General features: G+C 39.3%; 2 protein-coding genes across 2 annotated transcripts in view; both read left to right on the top strand.

The window, feature by feature from the left end:
- The first annotated feature begins 1,205 nt into the window (after positions 1-1,205).
- figla (folliculogenesis specific bHLH transcription factor) lies at positions 1,206-9,558 on the top strand. The gene is made up of 5 exons (XM_034169517.1): positions 1,206-1,458; positions 7,413-7,559; positions 7,639-7,728; positions 8,898-9,050; positions 9,506-9,558. The coding sequence occupies exons 1-5, from the start codon at positions 1,273-1,275 to the stop codon at positions 9,521-9,523; spliced, it is 594 nt and encodes a 197-aa protein (XP_034025408.1). The 5' UTR covers positions 1,206-1,272; the 3' UTR covers positions 9,524-9,558.
- A 6,682-nt stretch (positions 9,559-16,240) lies between these two features.
- The window catches only part of LOC117511232 (beta-adducin-like), a 107,141-nt gene continuing 106,646 nt past the window's right edge, over positions 16,241-16,735 (top strand). Inside the window, 1 exon segment of the mRNA XM_034171234.1 lies at positions 16,241-16,382. The gene's annotated coding sequence lies outside the window, so the exon portion shown is untranslated.

Genomic DNA, 16,735 nt, shown 5'->3' with positions numbered 1-16,735 from the left:
GCACAGACAGACAGACAGACAGACGCAAAGCCTTTGCAATACCCGATGGCCATATTTTGATGGCCTTGAAACATGCACCCAAACCCAGACTCTTACTGTAATCCAAAACCTAACCCGAAACCATTTAAGATAAAATAGTTTGTGAACTTGCTCAACAACTCAGACAGCTTTGTTCTGACCCCTGAGGCACTCCCAGCAATGGTGGACAGATTCAGGAATTTAAAACAAAAGAAAAAAGTCCTGCCTGTGAGAGCAACATTTAGGACCTCATCAGGATTCCAGAAGTGCACAGCACCCATCCAGAAGTGGAAGGAAGTTCAAAAACGTAATCTTGTCCAATTTTTTGATGAAACACTGAACAGAAGATGTTTTATTTATTCCCTCTGATTGATTAGTGCAAAAGTGCCTCATATGTTATTCTCCCCAACCTGACCTAAATTTTACATTTCCAATTTTAGTGATTTTTATTAAATTGCAACTTTATTATCGACTCAATTCACTCTTCTTTGTTTTTCATGCATTTGTGTGATTTTATTGACCTGTTTATCTGAGCTCAATGACGCTGGACCCCCCCCACACACACACACACACACATAAAAAAAAAATCCAAGCAAACACGAGTGGTTAACGCTTTGTTTGTGCAGATTTGTGCCGTTAACATTTTCGTTTGTGCTTCTTTAGTTTCTGAAATATTAAAGATTATTTTTAAGGTCATGCAGAGGTCATCGTCCCCCTAGCTTGCTCCAAAATGAACCAGACTGGTTTATTTTTTAGTGCTTGTTCCGTTAAATTGTTCGTTTGTGTTGCTGTAGTTTCTGAGATATTGCAAGTTTTATTTACAGAGGATCACATGATCACGAATTGATGACGTCTGTGGTCTGCAACGTTTATAATGTGTTAATGTCCATACGTACTTCTGAGGATGTTCGACCCGTGTTATTGCTGGAAAATGTCTTTTTGAAATTATTTTGTGCCTTTGTGTGTAAATTTTCTTAATAAAACGTTCGGTGAAAAAATATTTTTTTATGTTAATAAATGATTTACCTTTTTTAATGAACTGTGCTTTAACTTTGCTTCGTCAATCACAAGACATTAAATGCTGGTCAGCGTCACCGAGCTGGTTATTTTGCACCGACACTCCACGCGCGAGGCCTCGCGCGCCAATTAACACAGGTGTGACTCGTTCGCGGTTTTTCTGCCGTTCCCACGGACGGCACGTGGTGCAGAAAAGTGGCAGAGAGATTCATTATTAACCGGTTTGATGTCAGAATAATGAAGGTTCCGGGGGAGGAGTTGATGAGCGACGTTCTGAAGCGGTTAACTGGCGAGTGCGCGCTCCCCGTTTACAGCAACATCGAGAAGTTCAAGCGAGGAAACAGCAGTTTCTACTTCGTGGCCGAAGACCTCAGTGAAACTGTGAAAAAACGCGAACTGGTCAACGCCAAGGAGCGACAGAGGGTGAGTCCTGCTTCAGAAAGCGCCTCTATCTGATTTGGATTAAAGGCTTTGATGTCTTTGTGACGGAGCGCGTGCTTAAAGGTGGACGATGATGTCACATTTCTTTAGACTTAATTAAAATTAACTCATTACAATTTGCTCCTACCAGGGGACAGTATATTACAGTGTTATTTCTACCTGGTTCTTTTTATGTAAAATTCTGCCCCTTATCAAAAACCAAACCATTGTATTCCTCATTTTGGGTTTATTGAAGGTCATGTTAGAAACCAGGGCTGGGACCCTCACAGACAGTGTCCATCTTGTGAAAGGCCCCTAAAATGAGTCATACAACACTTTTTATACCTTGTGGGTGTTAACATAGGTGTGGTTTAGTCTCACATTTCCAATGTTACTGGCTCTCACCAACAGGGGGAGCTCTCCCTGTATCTGAAACTTGGACACATGAGAGTAAATACTTAATAGCTAACATAAAACAAAGAATTAGCACAGATATTATCTAACAACAGAAAAACTAGAGCTTGACTGGTTAACTTTTTGGGGGGAGCACAGCATTGGTGACTTAAAAGTGATGCAGATACCTGGGGTGTGTGTGTGTGTCTATATATATATATATATATATATATATATATATATATATATATACACACAATGTATATAAGAAATGTATATATACAAAACAATGTTGGACTCTGTTGTTTTCTCTGGGCCCCTCCCCAATCAGACCGGGAGTGACATGTTTAGCCGCATGTTCTCCTTGAATTGCTGGCTGTCTGAGTGGTGTCCAAAAAATGAGGTGGGCTTCATTGATAATTGGCAAAGCTTCTGGGGAAAACCTGGTCTTGTTAGGAGAGACGGCATCCATCCCACTTTAGAGGGAGCAGCTCTCATTTCTAGAAATCTGGCCAATTTTTTGGGATCCTCCAAACTGTGACTGTCTAGCGTTGGGACCAGGAGGCAGAGCTGTGGTCTTATACACCTCTCTGCAGCTTCTCTCCCCCTGCCATCCCCTTATTACCCCATCCCCGTAGAGACGGTGCCTGCTCCCAGACCACCAATAACTAGCAAAAATCTATTTAAGCATAAAAATTCAAAAAGAAAAAAATAATATAGCACCTTCAATTGCACCACAGACTAAAACAGTTAAATGTGGTCTATTAAACATTAGGTCTCTCTCTTCTAAGTCCCTGTTGGTAAATGATATAATAATTGATCAACGTATTGATTTATTCTGCCTAACAGAAACCTGGTTACAGCAGGATGAATATGTTAGTTTAAATGAGTCAACACGCCCGAGTCACACTAACTGTCAGAATGCTCGTAGCACGGGCCGGGGCGGCGGATTAGCAGCAATCTTCCATTCCAGCTTATTAATTAATCAAAAACCTAGACAGAGCTTTAATTCATTTGAAAGCTTGTCTCTTAGTCTTGTCCATCCAAATTGGAAGTCCCAAAAACCAGTTTTATTTGTTATTATCTATCGTCCACCTGGTCGTTACTGTGAGTTTCTCTGTGAATTTTCAGACCTTTTGTCTGACTTAGTGCTTAGCTCAGATAAGATAATTATAGTGGGCGATTTTAACATCCACACAGATGCTGAGAATGACAGCCTCAACACTGCATTTAATCTATTATTAGACTCTATTGGCTTTGCTCAAAAAGTAAATGAGTCCACCCACCACTTTAATCATATTTTAGATCTTGTTCTGACTTATGGTATGGAAATAGAAGACTTAACAGTATTCCCTGAAAACTCCCTTTTGTCTGATCATTTTTTAATAACATTTACATTTACCCTGATGGACTACCCTGCAGTGGGGAATAAGTTTCATTACACTAGAAGTCTTTCAGAAAGCGCTGTAACTAGGTTTAAGGATATCAATCAATCAATTTTTTTATATAGCGCCAAATGACAACAAACAGTTGCCCCAAGGCGCTTTATATTGTAAGGCAAGGCCATACAATAATTATGTAAAAACCCCAACGGTCAAAACGACCCCCTGTGAGCAAGCACTTGGCTACAGTGGGAAGGAAAAGGATATGATTCCTTCTTTATGTTCTCTAATGCCATATACCAACACAGAGCAGAGTAGCTACCTAAACTCTGTAAGGGAGTTAGAGTATCTTGTCAATAGTTTTACATCCTCATTGAAGACAACTTTGGATGTTGTAGCTCCTCTGAAAAAGAGAGCTTTAAATCAGAAGTGTCTGACTCCGTGGTATAACTCACAAACTCGTAGCTTAAAGCAGATAACCCGTAAGTTGGAGAGGAAATGGCGTCTCACTAATTTAGAAGATCTTCACTTAGCCTGGAAAAAGAGTTTGTTGCTCTATAAGAAAGCCCTTCGTGAAGCTAGGACATCTTTCTACTCATCACTAATTGAAGAAAATAAGAACAACCCCAGGTTTCTTTTCAGCACTGTAGCCAGGCTGACAAAGAGTCAGAGCTCTATTGAGCTGAGTATTCCATTAACTTTAACTAGTAATGACTTCATGACTTTCTTTGCTAACAAAATTTTGACTATTAGAGAAAAAATTACTCATAACCATCCCAAAGATGTATCGTTATCTTTGGCTGCTTTCAGTGATGCCGGTATTTGGTTAGACTCTTTCTCTCCGATTGTTCTGTCTGAGTTATTTTCATTAGTTACTTCATCCAAACCATCAACATGCTTATTAGACCCCATTCCTGCCAGGCTGCTCAAGGAAGTCCTACCATTATTTAATGCTTCAATGTTAAATATGATCAATCTATCTTTGTTAGTTGGTTATGTACCACAGGCCTTTAAGGTGGCAGTAATTAAACCATTACTTACAAAGCCATCACTTGACCCAGCTATCTTAGCTAATTATAGGCCAATCTCCAACCTTCCTTTTCTCTCAAAGATTCTTGAGAGGGTAGTTGTAAAACAGCTAACTGATCACCTGCAGAGGATTGGTCTATTTGAAGAGTTTCAGTCAGGTTTTAGAATTCATCATAGTACAGAAACAGCATTAGTGAAGGTTACAAATGATCTTCTTATGGCTTCAGACAGTGGACTTATCTCTGTGCTTGTTCTGTTGGACCTCAGTGCTGCTTTTGATACTGTTGACCATAAAATTTTATTACAGAGAATAGAGCATGTCATAGGTATTAAAGGCATTGCGCTGCGGTGGTTTGAATCATATTTGTCTAATAGATTACAGTTTGTTCATGTAAATGGGGAATCTTCTTCACAGACTAAAGTTAATTATGGAGTTCCACAAGGTTCTGTGCTAGGACCAATTTTATTCACTTTATACATGCTTCCCTTGGGCAGTATTATTAGACGGTATTGCTTAAATTTTCATTGTTACGCAGATGATACCCAGCTTTATCTATCCATGAAGCCAGAGGATACACACCAATTAGCTAAACTGCAGGATTGTCTTACAGACATAAAGACATGGATGACCTCTAATTTCCTGCTTTTAAACTCAGATAAAACTGAAGTTATTGTACTTGGCCCCACAAATCTTAGAAGCATGGTGTCTAACCAGATCGTTACTCTGGATGGCATTTCCCTGATCTCTAGTAATACTGTGAGAAATCTTGGAGTTATTTTTGATCAGGATATGTCTTCAAAGCGCATATTAAACAAATATGTAGGACTGCCTTTTTGCATTTACGCAATATCTCTAAAATCAGAAAGGTCTTGTCTCAGTGATGCTGAAAAATTAATTCATGCATTTATTTCCTCTAGGCTGGACTATTGTAATTCATTATTATCAGGTTGTCCTAAAAGTTCCCTAAAAAGCCTTCAGTTGGTTCAGAATGCTGCAGCTAGAGTACTGACGGGGACTAGCAGGAGAGAGCATATCTCACCCGTGTTGGCCTCCCTTCATTGGCTTCCTGTTAATGCTAGAATAGAATTTAAAATTCTTCTTCTTACTTATAAGGTTTTGAATAATCAGGTCCCATCTTATCTTAGGGACCTCGTAGTACCATATTACCCCATTAGAGCGCTTCGCTCTCAGACTGCGGGCTTACTTGTAGTTCCTAGGGTTTGTAAGAGTAGAATGGGAGGCAGAGCCTTCAGCTTTCAGGCTCCTCTCCTGTGGAACCAGCTCCCAATTCAGATCAGGGAGACAGATACCCTCTCTACTTTTAAGATTAGGCTCAAAACTTTCCTTTTCGCTAAGGCTTATAGTTAGGGCTGGATCGGGTGACCCTGGACCATCCCTTGGTTATGTTGCTTTAGACGTAGACTGTGGGGGGGTTCCCATGATGCACTGTTTGTTTCTCTTTTTGCTCTGTATGCATCACTCTGCATTTAATCATTAGTGATCGATCTCTTTTTCCTGGTTCTTTCCCTCAGCCCCAACCAGTCTCAGCAGAAGACTGCCCCTCCCTGAGCCTGGTTCTGCTGGAGGTTTCTTCCTGTTAAAAGGGAGTTTTTCCTTCCCACTGTGGCCAAGTGCTTGCTCATAGGGGGTCGTTTTGACCGTTGGGGTTTTTCATAATTATTGTATGGCCTTGCCTTGCAATGTGGAGCGCCTTGGGGCAACTGTTTGTTGTGATTTGGCGCTATATAAGAAAAAAGTTGATTGATTGAGTTGATATATATATATATACACAGAACACTTATTTCTCAAATATTGTTTGCAAATCTAAGTCTGTGTGAGCACTTCTCCTTTGCATAGATAATCCATCCCACCTTACATGTGTGGCACATCAAGATGCTGATTAGACAGTGTCATTATTGCACAGGTGTGCCTTAGGCTGGCCACAATAAAAGGCCACTCTGAAATATGCAGTTTTACTTTACCTGGGAGGGCTCAGAAAATCATTCAGTATCTGGTGTGACCACCATTGCCTCACGCAGTGCAACAGATCTCCAAAGAGTTGATCAGCAGTCAGACGCCATTGAATGTGAGCATTTGCCCACTCAAGTTGGTTACCAGTCAGGTTGAGACCTCGATGAGGATGACGAGCATGCAGATGAGCTTTCCTGAGATGGTTTCACAGTTTGTGCAGAAATTCTTTGGTTCTGCAAACCGACTGTTGCAGGCTGGTCTCAGATGATCTTGGAGGTGAACATGCTGGATGTGGAGGCCCTGGGCTGGTGTGGTTATACGTGAAGCTGGTTGTGTACTGCCAAACTCTCTGAAACCCCTTTGGATACAGCTTGTGGTTGAGAAAAGAACATTCAATTTATGGGCAACAGCTCTGGTGGACATTCTTGCAGTCAGCATGCCAACTGCATGCTCCCTCAAAACTAGCAACATCTGTGGCATTGTGCTGTGATAAAACTGCACTTTTCAGAGTGGCCTTTTATTGTGGTCAGCCTAAGTCACACCTGTGCAACAATCATGCTGTCTAATCCGCATCTTGATATGCCACACCTGTGAGGTGGGATGGATTATCTCTGCACTGCTCACTAACTGATTTAGGCAGATTTGTGAACAATATTTGAGAGAAATAAGTCTTTTTTGTATATAGAAAATGTTTTAGATCTTTGAGTTCAGCTCATGAAAAATGGGAGCAAAAACAAAAGTGTTTTATTTATTTGTATAGGTGGGGGCAAAGCAACCACGTCCCTCTTATTGCTATAAACGTGTCTTCACCCTCTGCTGGGCAAACTACATAAGGACACCATTACTAGCAGTGTTTTTCTACTGTTGGTTAAATCCATTTTCATATTTGCAAAAATAATGCAACTACAGATGTTGTCGAAAGGCTCATTTTGTTCAACCTGATCAGCCAACTGGTATCGGTCAGGCTCCAATTAAAATATTTTCATGTTTCTTCTTTTATTGCTTGCTGGATCAGCCATATGACATCACAAAGCACAAATTCCTCTAAAATAACACTTCTGGTTAATGGTTGTGGTTGTTGTTACCCTGCGTTCTGATCCCACATGAGTGATTGAAGATGATTATTATGCACATCTTTTTGCTTAATATTGTTTTTGACATGTCTCATATTTTCTTCACAGATCAGAAACCTGAACACCATGTTCTCCCGTTTGAAGCGCATGGTGCCGCTGATGCGACCAGACAGGAAGCCCAGTAAAGTCGACACGCTTAAAGCTGCCACCGAATACATTCGCTTGCTGCTCGCAGTTCTGCGGGATACCGACAGTGTGAGCAATGCAGTCATCTTTGTGTCCTCTTTGTGTTCCACGGACTGCAGATATTCTCACCATTTGAATATTTTCTCAGGGTAACAGCAGTGGGATGGCCTTCATAAAGAATGCAGTCAGTTATGAACATACTGAAGGTCTCAGCAGTGATCTGTGGAGAGTGGATGATGTAAGTTTTGTCATCTTTTCTGCAGTTTAACTTTTTTAAAAAATTTTTTTATATATATATATATATATACATACACACACAGTGCACCCGAGAAGTATTCACAGCGCTTCACTTTTTCCAAATTTTATGTTACAGCCTTATTCTAAAATGGATGAAATTCATTTTTCCCCTCAAACATACTCACAGTACCCCATAATGACTTTTTTTTTTTTTAAAGATTTTTGCAAATTTCTTTTAAAAAAAAGTCCTCCTTAGAGGTCTACAGACAATTCCTTTGACTTCATGCTTGGTTTGTGCTCTGACATGCACTGTCCACTGTGGGATCTTATATGTAGACAGGATGCACCTGAGTTCATGACAAAGGCTGTGCATACTTGCGTACATGTGATTTCATTTTTTTTTTAATAAACTTGCAAAAAAATTCAAAAATTCATGTTGTCATCATGGGGTGTTATGAATAGAATTGAGGGGAAATTTTACTTCATTTTGGAATAAGGCTGTAACATAACAATGTGTAAAACTGAAGTGCTGTGAATACTTTCCAGATACATGGTGTGTGTGTGTGCATTACAGCTTAGATAACAGCAATGATTTTTACTACTCAAATCATCCCCTCTTTAATAAAAAATTGTATTTGATTAATGGACAAGTGGTGATCTCTTCATCAAGCCACTTGTGGAGTAGATGATCTGTCATACTCTGAATATTTGGTTGCAGTTGTCTCAAAATCAAACTCCTTTTTAATTTAAAATGTATTATTTTTAAAGGATAAGCTCACTTCTTACAGCTTTAGTCATTAAAACATGAATAATCAAGCCTCTGATTGCTCAACTGGCCTTTAATTAATAACGGCTCGAATGCCACCAAAAATTTGAAGTGCAGCTAAACATTTCTACTAGATGCAGCTGACATTTAGCAGGAAGCTCGCAGGCGACCGCCCGCCTGGTGCCCAGGTCCACTTGGCCAGGCTCAGCCTAAAAACACATGGTGTCACCTCCTTGTGGGCTTCCCACCTGCAAGGAGAGGGTAAAGGGTCTGGTGTGCTGCTCTAGGGGCACCTCAGGGAACTGACCCTCTGTGTTGTTTCACAGGTGGTGGGGGGAATTTGGTAGCAATTTAAAAAATTTGTGCTGAGGCCAGCTTTTCTGACTTCAAGTTTCCCTCAACAGTTGCTGAATATGTCCGATGAGCACATGGAAGATGGATTCAATGTGATCCCAGAGTGTGGAACCGAGGACGGAGATACAACCAAACTGGTGTTACAGCAGTGTGTGATGCCCACGTACCAGTTAATCATCCAAGTAGCTCCCGATCAGAACACGGTAACGGCGCTGACGCCAGCCAGCATGTGTGAACGAGAGTAGATGTGCAGATGTTAACGGAGTTTTCATTTATGCTGCGTTTACATGTTGTTGGGGTCATTGTAGAGGAATGACAGAGGTGCAGCCGTGGACTGGGAACATGTGGTAATTATGCAGCGTTAATTAGATGGGCAGTAATTACTCTTCATAGATGCAGCAGCATTTTGCGTGTTCCATTAATATAGACTGTGATGGTTGAAGCGTGAAGTCACACTCGTCGTTCTTCTTGAAATCAACATCAAAATTAAGTGTTTGCACATTCAGCTGGCAGTGATTGGCGTTTTCTGTCCGCTGCACGCCACCGACATGTGAATGTACCATTAATTATATATTTGAGTTGAATGCAAATGTTAAAATCACTAAATCCACTGTGTCCAAACATTTATGGCCTAACTCTGTGCCTTCTCCTTCAACAGATGCCTCAATCCAGCTGAACGGTGTCTGTCTGGAGCAAAAAAAAAAAAGGGAAAACTGCCAGGTGGGATTTCTTAACTTGTCCTCTTACTTAGAGCAGCAGTTAAAAGCCACATTAATAAAATATCAAGTTTCAGATGTGCAGACTGTGAAGGGAACAGTTGGGCAACTACACCACAGTTAAATAGAAGCTGTCAATGTAGAAATGGTGCCCTCTTGTGGATTAAATGTTCACAATCAGATTAAAGAAACTTCAATCTGCAATAAAACTGACATTGAAGTGGACTCAGGGGCCCTATCTTGAAGATCTACAGCACACTGTCTACAGTCCAGAATGCAAATCTATTTGAGGCGTGTCCAACTCCTTCTTGGTGTCTTGGGAGTACAAAGGGTTTGTCTCGTCTAGTTTATTATTCATGGGTGTTTCGTCTGCATGCCGTGAAGTCACTCAATCAGTGTCGCGTAACGTGCACAAAGCTGTGGTACTGAACGTAGTATAAAAGTACAGGGCATAAGATAATCAGCAGAGGATGATTATAAGAACAGTCTTGTTATTAATTTAACTTACTGAGTTTCTCTTCTGTTTGTTTAGGATCGTCTGAAAGACTTTTCCTCAGTGATAATGGAGTTTTGACAAATTTGTCTGCCTCTTTTTTTCTTTTTTTTTAAGAAGTTGCTTTTTAGTTGATGCTGTATTTGAATTAACTTTCTTTTTTGCACAGATGTATTTTATAAGATGTCTCCTTGGCAGCCCTTAAATAAAAATTCATAAGGCAGACTTCAGCTTTTTCTGTTTACTAGGATTTGTTTGTCCCAACTTTCACTCAAATTAAACATCATGTGATAAATATTCTATATGCATTTGTTGCTTAAAAGATGATGCAACCAGGGTGAATAAACAACAACAAAAAAAAACATTAAGCAATTTCTTTAGTCCAACATAAGGTACTTAGGTTAGTTTATTGGGGTCCATTAAACCTGTTTGCACTGTTTGGAGCCCACTTAGTTAGCTGAGTTTAACACAATCTAAGTTGGTTGAATGTCTTCAAAAATGGTTTCACTTAAATTGCTAAGGATTTAAGTACTTTGAATTAAGTTGCACAAACCCATTAAGGTGGTTGATGGAATTTATTCGGTAAAATAATGCAGAAGCTACAAATATAAAATACACGGATAACACAAAGTGAAGCACACAAATGTCCATTGTGGTCTGGATAGACTCAAATGACAAAATAAGGGTAAATATAAACTTAATACTGATAATATAACTGGGCAATGCATAAAACAAAAGTACATAAAAGGATTTAGTGACTGGTGATAAAATAAAATTCTTGGCACTGATTTTAAAAGCACCTTTGGAGTCAGTTAATCAAACAAGACTAGGTAACTTATTCCAGCCTGTAGTACCAGTGTATTTGAATGAAGAATGGCGTTACCGTACATAATGCTATGGATAGTGTTAAGTTTTAGTTGCTTGACATGGAACCAATGTACCTGCCTGAATTCAGCGTACCCTATATGGTTTCTAGGGGAAACACTCAGAGGAAATTGGATCATTTTATTTGAAGTTTGACAATTTGGGCCAACAGAATTTTTTTTTTTTTTTTTTTTTTTGACTTACTAGTTGACCCAACTTGAAAAGCTTAACCCAGTCTGAGTAAACTAAGTTTAACAGACCCTAATAAATTAAGTTGAACTAATCTAAGTACCTCAAGTTGGGCAAGAGAAATTGCTTAATGTTGAAGGGAAGATATTTAATCATGTGGAAATACTTAGTGATTTTTGTAAGTAAATCCAAAGAATATATATTTGTGTGTATGTGTACACATACAACATGATGTATAAAAGGTAAAACTGCAACAAAGATGTCAGTCAATTTGAAGCCAAAGATTCATATTAGGGTTCAAGTGCACGTCATTAAAATTAAAGTGGTCAGTGAAAAGCAGCTCTGTTCACAACCCCTGGCAAAAATTATGGAATCACCGGCCTCGGAGGATGTTCATTCAGTTGTTTAATTTTGAGAAAAAAAAGCAGATCACAGACATGACACAAAACTAAAGTCATTTCAAATGGCAACTTTCTGGCTTTAAGAAACACTATAAGAAATCAAGAAAAAAAGATTGTGGCAGTCAGTAACGGTTACTTTTTTAGACCAAGCAGAGGAAAAAAATATGGACTCACTCAATTCTGAGGAAAAAATTATGGAATCACCCTGTAAATTTTCATCCCCAAAACTAACACCTGCATCATATCAGATCTGCTCGTTAGTCTGCATCTAAAAAGGAGTGATCACATCTTGGAGAGCTGTTGCACCAAGTGGACTGACATGAATCATGGCTCCAACACGAGAGATGTCAATTGAAACAAAGGAGAGGATTATCAAACTCTTAAAAGAGAGTAAATCATCACGCAATGTTGCAAAAGATGTTGGTTGTTCACAGTCAGCTGTGTCTAAACTCTGGACCAAATACAAACAACATGGGAAGGTTGTTAAAGGCAAACATACTGGTAGACCAAGGAAGACATCAAAGCGTCAAGACAAACTTAAAGCAATATGTCTCAAAAATCAAAAAATGTACAACAAAACAAATGAGGAACGAATGGGAGGAAACTGGAGTCAACGTCTGTGACCAAACTGTAAGAAACCGCCTAACGGAAATGGGATTTACATACAGAAAAGCTAAACGAAAGGCATCATTAACACCTAAACAGAAAAAAACACGGTTACAATGGGCTAAGGAAAAGCAATCGTGGACTGTGGATGACTGGATGAAAGTCATATTCAGTGATGAATCTCGAATCTGCATTGGGCAAGGTGATGATGCTGGAACTTTTGTTTGGTGCCGTTCTAATGAGATTTATAAAGATGACTGCCTGAAGAGAACATATAAATTTCCACAGTCATTGATGATATGGGGCTGCATGTCAGGTAAAGGCACTGGGGAGATGGCTGTCATTACATCATTAAATGCACAAGTTTATGTTGATATTTTGGACAATTGAAAGGATGTTTGGGGATGATGAAATCATTTTTCAAGATGATAATGCATCTTGCCATAGAGCAAAAACTGCAAAAACATTCCTTGCAAAAAGACACATAGGGTCAATGTCAATGAGCAGATCTGATTTGATGCAGGTGCTAATTTGGGGGATGAAAATTTACAGGGTGATTCCATAATTTTTTCCTCAGAATTGAGTGATTCCATATTTTTTTCCTCTGCTTGGTCTAAAAAAGTAACCGTTACTGACTGCCACAATCTTTTTTCTTGATTTCTTATAGTGTTTCTTAAAGCCAGAAAGTTGCCATTTGAAATGACTTTAGTTTTGTGTCATGTCTGTGATCTGCTTTTTTTCTACAAAATTAAACAACTGAATGAACATCCTCTGAGGCCGGTGATTCCATAATTTTTGCCAGGGGTTGTAGTTTATTGCTTGGGAAAATATTTATCGACTAGTATACTATTGTAACTGTTAAATGTAGTAGCCAATTAAAACTAATTGTGGAAATTTTGCCTTATACAGTGGGGCAAAAAAGTATCTAGTCAGCCCCTGATTGTGCAAGTTCTCCTACTTAGAAAGATGAGAGAGGTCTGTAATTTTCATCATAGGTCAGGGACTGACTAAATACTTTTTTGCCCCACTGTACATTATGAACATACGGAGTAGATGGACTTGCATTTAAGGCAGGCTCCATGTCTGCATCACCAGCTAACAGGTGATGAAGAACATCACAAAACCTGCACTGTGCTTCAAGACAATTACCTCATGTACAGTAGTGTTCAGAATAATAGTAGTGCTATGTGACTAAAAAGATTAATCCAGGTTTTGAGTATATTTCTTATTGTTACATGGAAAACAAGGTACCAGTAGATTCTCACAAATCCAACAAGACCAAGCATTCATGATATGCACACTCTTAAGGCTATGAAATTGGGCTGTTAGTAAGAAAAGGGGGTGTTGACAATAGTAGTGTGGCATTCAGTCAGTGAGTTTGTCAGTTTTGTGGAACAAACAGGTGTGAATCAGGTGTCCCCTATTTAAGGATGAAGCCAGCACCTGTTGAACATGCTTTTCTCTTTGAAAGCCTGAGGAAAATGGGACGTTCAAGACAATGATCAGAAGAACAGTGTAGTTTGATTAAAAAGTTGATTGGAGAGGGGAAAACTTATACGCAGGTGCAAAAAATTATAGGATGTTCATCTACAATGATCTCCAATGTTTTAACATGGACAAAAAAAAAAAAACAGAGACGCGTGGAAGAAAATGGGAAAACAACCATCAAAATGGATAGAAGAATAACCAGAATGGCAAAGGCTCACCCACTGATCAGCTCCAGTATGATCAAAGACAGTCTGGAGTTACCTCTAAGTGCTGTGACAGTTAGAAGACGCCTATGTGAAGCCAATTTATTTGCAAGAATCCTCCGTAAAGTCCCTCTGTTAAATAAAAGACCTGCAGAAGAGGTTACAATTTGCCAAAGAACACATTAACTGGCCTAAAGAGAAATGGAGGAATATTTTGTGGACTGATGAGAGTAAAATTGTTCTTTTTGGGTCCAAGGGCCACAGACAGTTTGTGAGACGACCCCCAAACTCTGAATTCAAGCCACAGTTCACAGTGAAGACAGTGAAGCATGGTGGTGCAATCATCATGATATGGGCATGTTTCTCCTACTATGGTGTTGGGCCTATATATCGCATACCAGGTATCATGGATCAGTTTGGATATGTCAAAATACTTGAAGAGGCCATGTTGCCTTATGCTGAAGAGGACATGCCCTTGAAATGGGTATTTCAACAAAACAATGACCCCAAGCACACTAGTAAATGGGCAAAATCTTGGTTCCAAACCAACAAAATGAATGCCTTGCAGATGTGATGAAATCATGAAAAACTGTATTTACACAACTAAATACTAGTTTAGTGATTCACAGGATCGCTAAAAAAGCAGTTTGAACATAATAGTTTTGAGTTTGTAGCATCAACAGCAGAGGCTACTATTACTGTGAACACCCCCTTTTCTACTTTTTTTTTTTTTTTACTAATAGCCCAATTTCATAGCCTTAAGAGTGTGCATATCATGAATGCTTGGTCTTGTTGGATTTGTGAGAATCTACTGGTACCTTGTTTCCCATGTAACAATAAGAAATATACTCAAAACCTGGATTAATCTTTTTAGTCACATAGCACTACTATTATTCTGAACACTACTGTATGTCTTCACAGGTTTGGCATCCTGCTCACTGATGGTCAGGAGTTTTTATTTATATATATAAACTTCCATGTATGTGTGGAAACTGATTTTTTTTTTACATTTAATCTAGTAGCTATATGAATGAGCTACAAGAGAATACAGTATTACATGATTTATTCACGTTCATTTTGTAAACGCATTATATCATTGGAAATGTAACACTTTAGTAAATAGAACAATTGGCTAAATTCCTTTTTTGTGTGAAGTGGAAATGGTGCAAAATATGTATCAAAAGGACAACCTAAATTTGAGTAGGTCTTCATTTTTTTCTGTATTAAATTAATTTAAAGTTACTTATTAAATTAATTAATTAATGTACTTAAGAACATGTGGGATTTTATGAGCAGCTGATGTGTGACAGAAGGCATACAACATTTTGTTCATATGAGCACATGTAGAAGCTTTCCTATGCTCCTTTTGATAAATGAGGACCCTGGTCTGTGGGACTTTATGACGTCATAATTTCTTAAAATATAAAAAGGTTAAAGTTTTATCTCACCACAAAATGTCTTTGTGTATGTGATCATATGGGAAAATAGAGCTCATCCTTTAAATAGATGTACACACTCGAAATCTACTTGAAAATGCATGGTTGCACACAGGAATGAATGAATGAATGAATTTTATTTATTCAGCACACAGGTAAACAATAAAGACAATAACGAAACACACAAAAAGAACAATGTGAACCCGTGTGGCTGAAAGGGTGAAAGCAGAAGCAAAGCTTATAAATACCCTCCCCTTATATCATAAGAAATAAGGAATGTATACATATATAAATACTCGTAATACAAAAAAAATAAATAAAAATAAAAATGTGCGTGAACAATGCAACTTAATCACTACCACACAATCACATGAACCAAAGCTCGTCACACCCACTGCCATATATATATATATATATATATATATATATATATATATATATATATGTATCGTAAAACCTGTGCCAATTCAACATGCAGATCCACCTTGGATTTGCTGTGGCGACCCCGAGTGCAAACAAGGGAGCAGCCGAAGGGACTTACTTAAATGCAACCCAGCATGTCGTGATTCAGCAGCAAAAAATATATATTACTCTATTGGATCGTGATATTGTCATGAAAGTGCAAAATGTTCGTCATGGCAGCACAAATTTATTCTAATACATTCCGTGATGGCTGCACGAAATTAAAAGTGAAACGGGGGCTAAAATTTGAATCATTTCGTGACGGGAGCACGAAAAAACCGTGAGACTGGCCTGATGCGTGCACACGTTGTAGAAGAACGGTTGCAGCCCCCTCTTTTAACAGAAGGTGGTGCAAATTCGATGTGATTGTCAAACTCTGCTTATTTGATTTAATCGAAAGATTTTTTTTAAAAGAAGCATTTTCGGGGAAAATTCCTAAAAATCCATTTGGTGTGTGTTGAGGAAGTGAATCCGGGTCGGTTCCGGTGTTTGTGCTGATCCGTGCGCGGACTCGGACAGGCGTGGCAGTGGGCTGGTCCACGCTCACAGCCACAAACATCGGGGTCCACCACAGACTACCTGGAACTGTCTGAGGTCCTGGAACGGTCCGGCAAAGGGTCCTGTTGTGGATTTAGATCGCGCGCATCGGGCGCGTGCGTGAGGACGCAGCTGCTGTGGTAAGGCCACCGCGTGCTCGTTGTGCACAACAACGACACGCGTTTTTCTTCTCTCTTTTTTACTCTCCTCCTCCACTGGACGCAGAGTGGAGCCTCCAGCCGCGTGCATGAGAACCTTGTGCATATCCAGCGCCATGCACCGCTCTGTTTACCGTGTTCGCGGCGACAGGCCGTGCACACCGTGCACGATGGCCTTTATCATGGCTTCATCCACCGACGCCTTTTTCTTTCACCTCAGACGGTCTCATCCGCTCATTATTTACAAATGAAGCACCAGAATGTTGATTTCAGTCTTTATTTTTTTAGTTGATTTTTGCGCTGCTTATTATCATTATTATTATTATTATTATTTT

Source organism: Thalassophryne amazonica, chromosome 5 (assembly GCF_902500255.1).
Source record: "Thalassophryne amazonica chromosome 5, fThaAma1.1, whole genome shotgun sequence".
NCBI classification, from domain to species: Eukaryota; Metazoa; Chordata; class Actinopteri; order Batrachoidiformes; family Batrachoididae; genus Thalassophryne; species Thalassophryne amazonica.
This window is presented reverse-complemented; position numbering and strand designations above follow the sequence as displayed.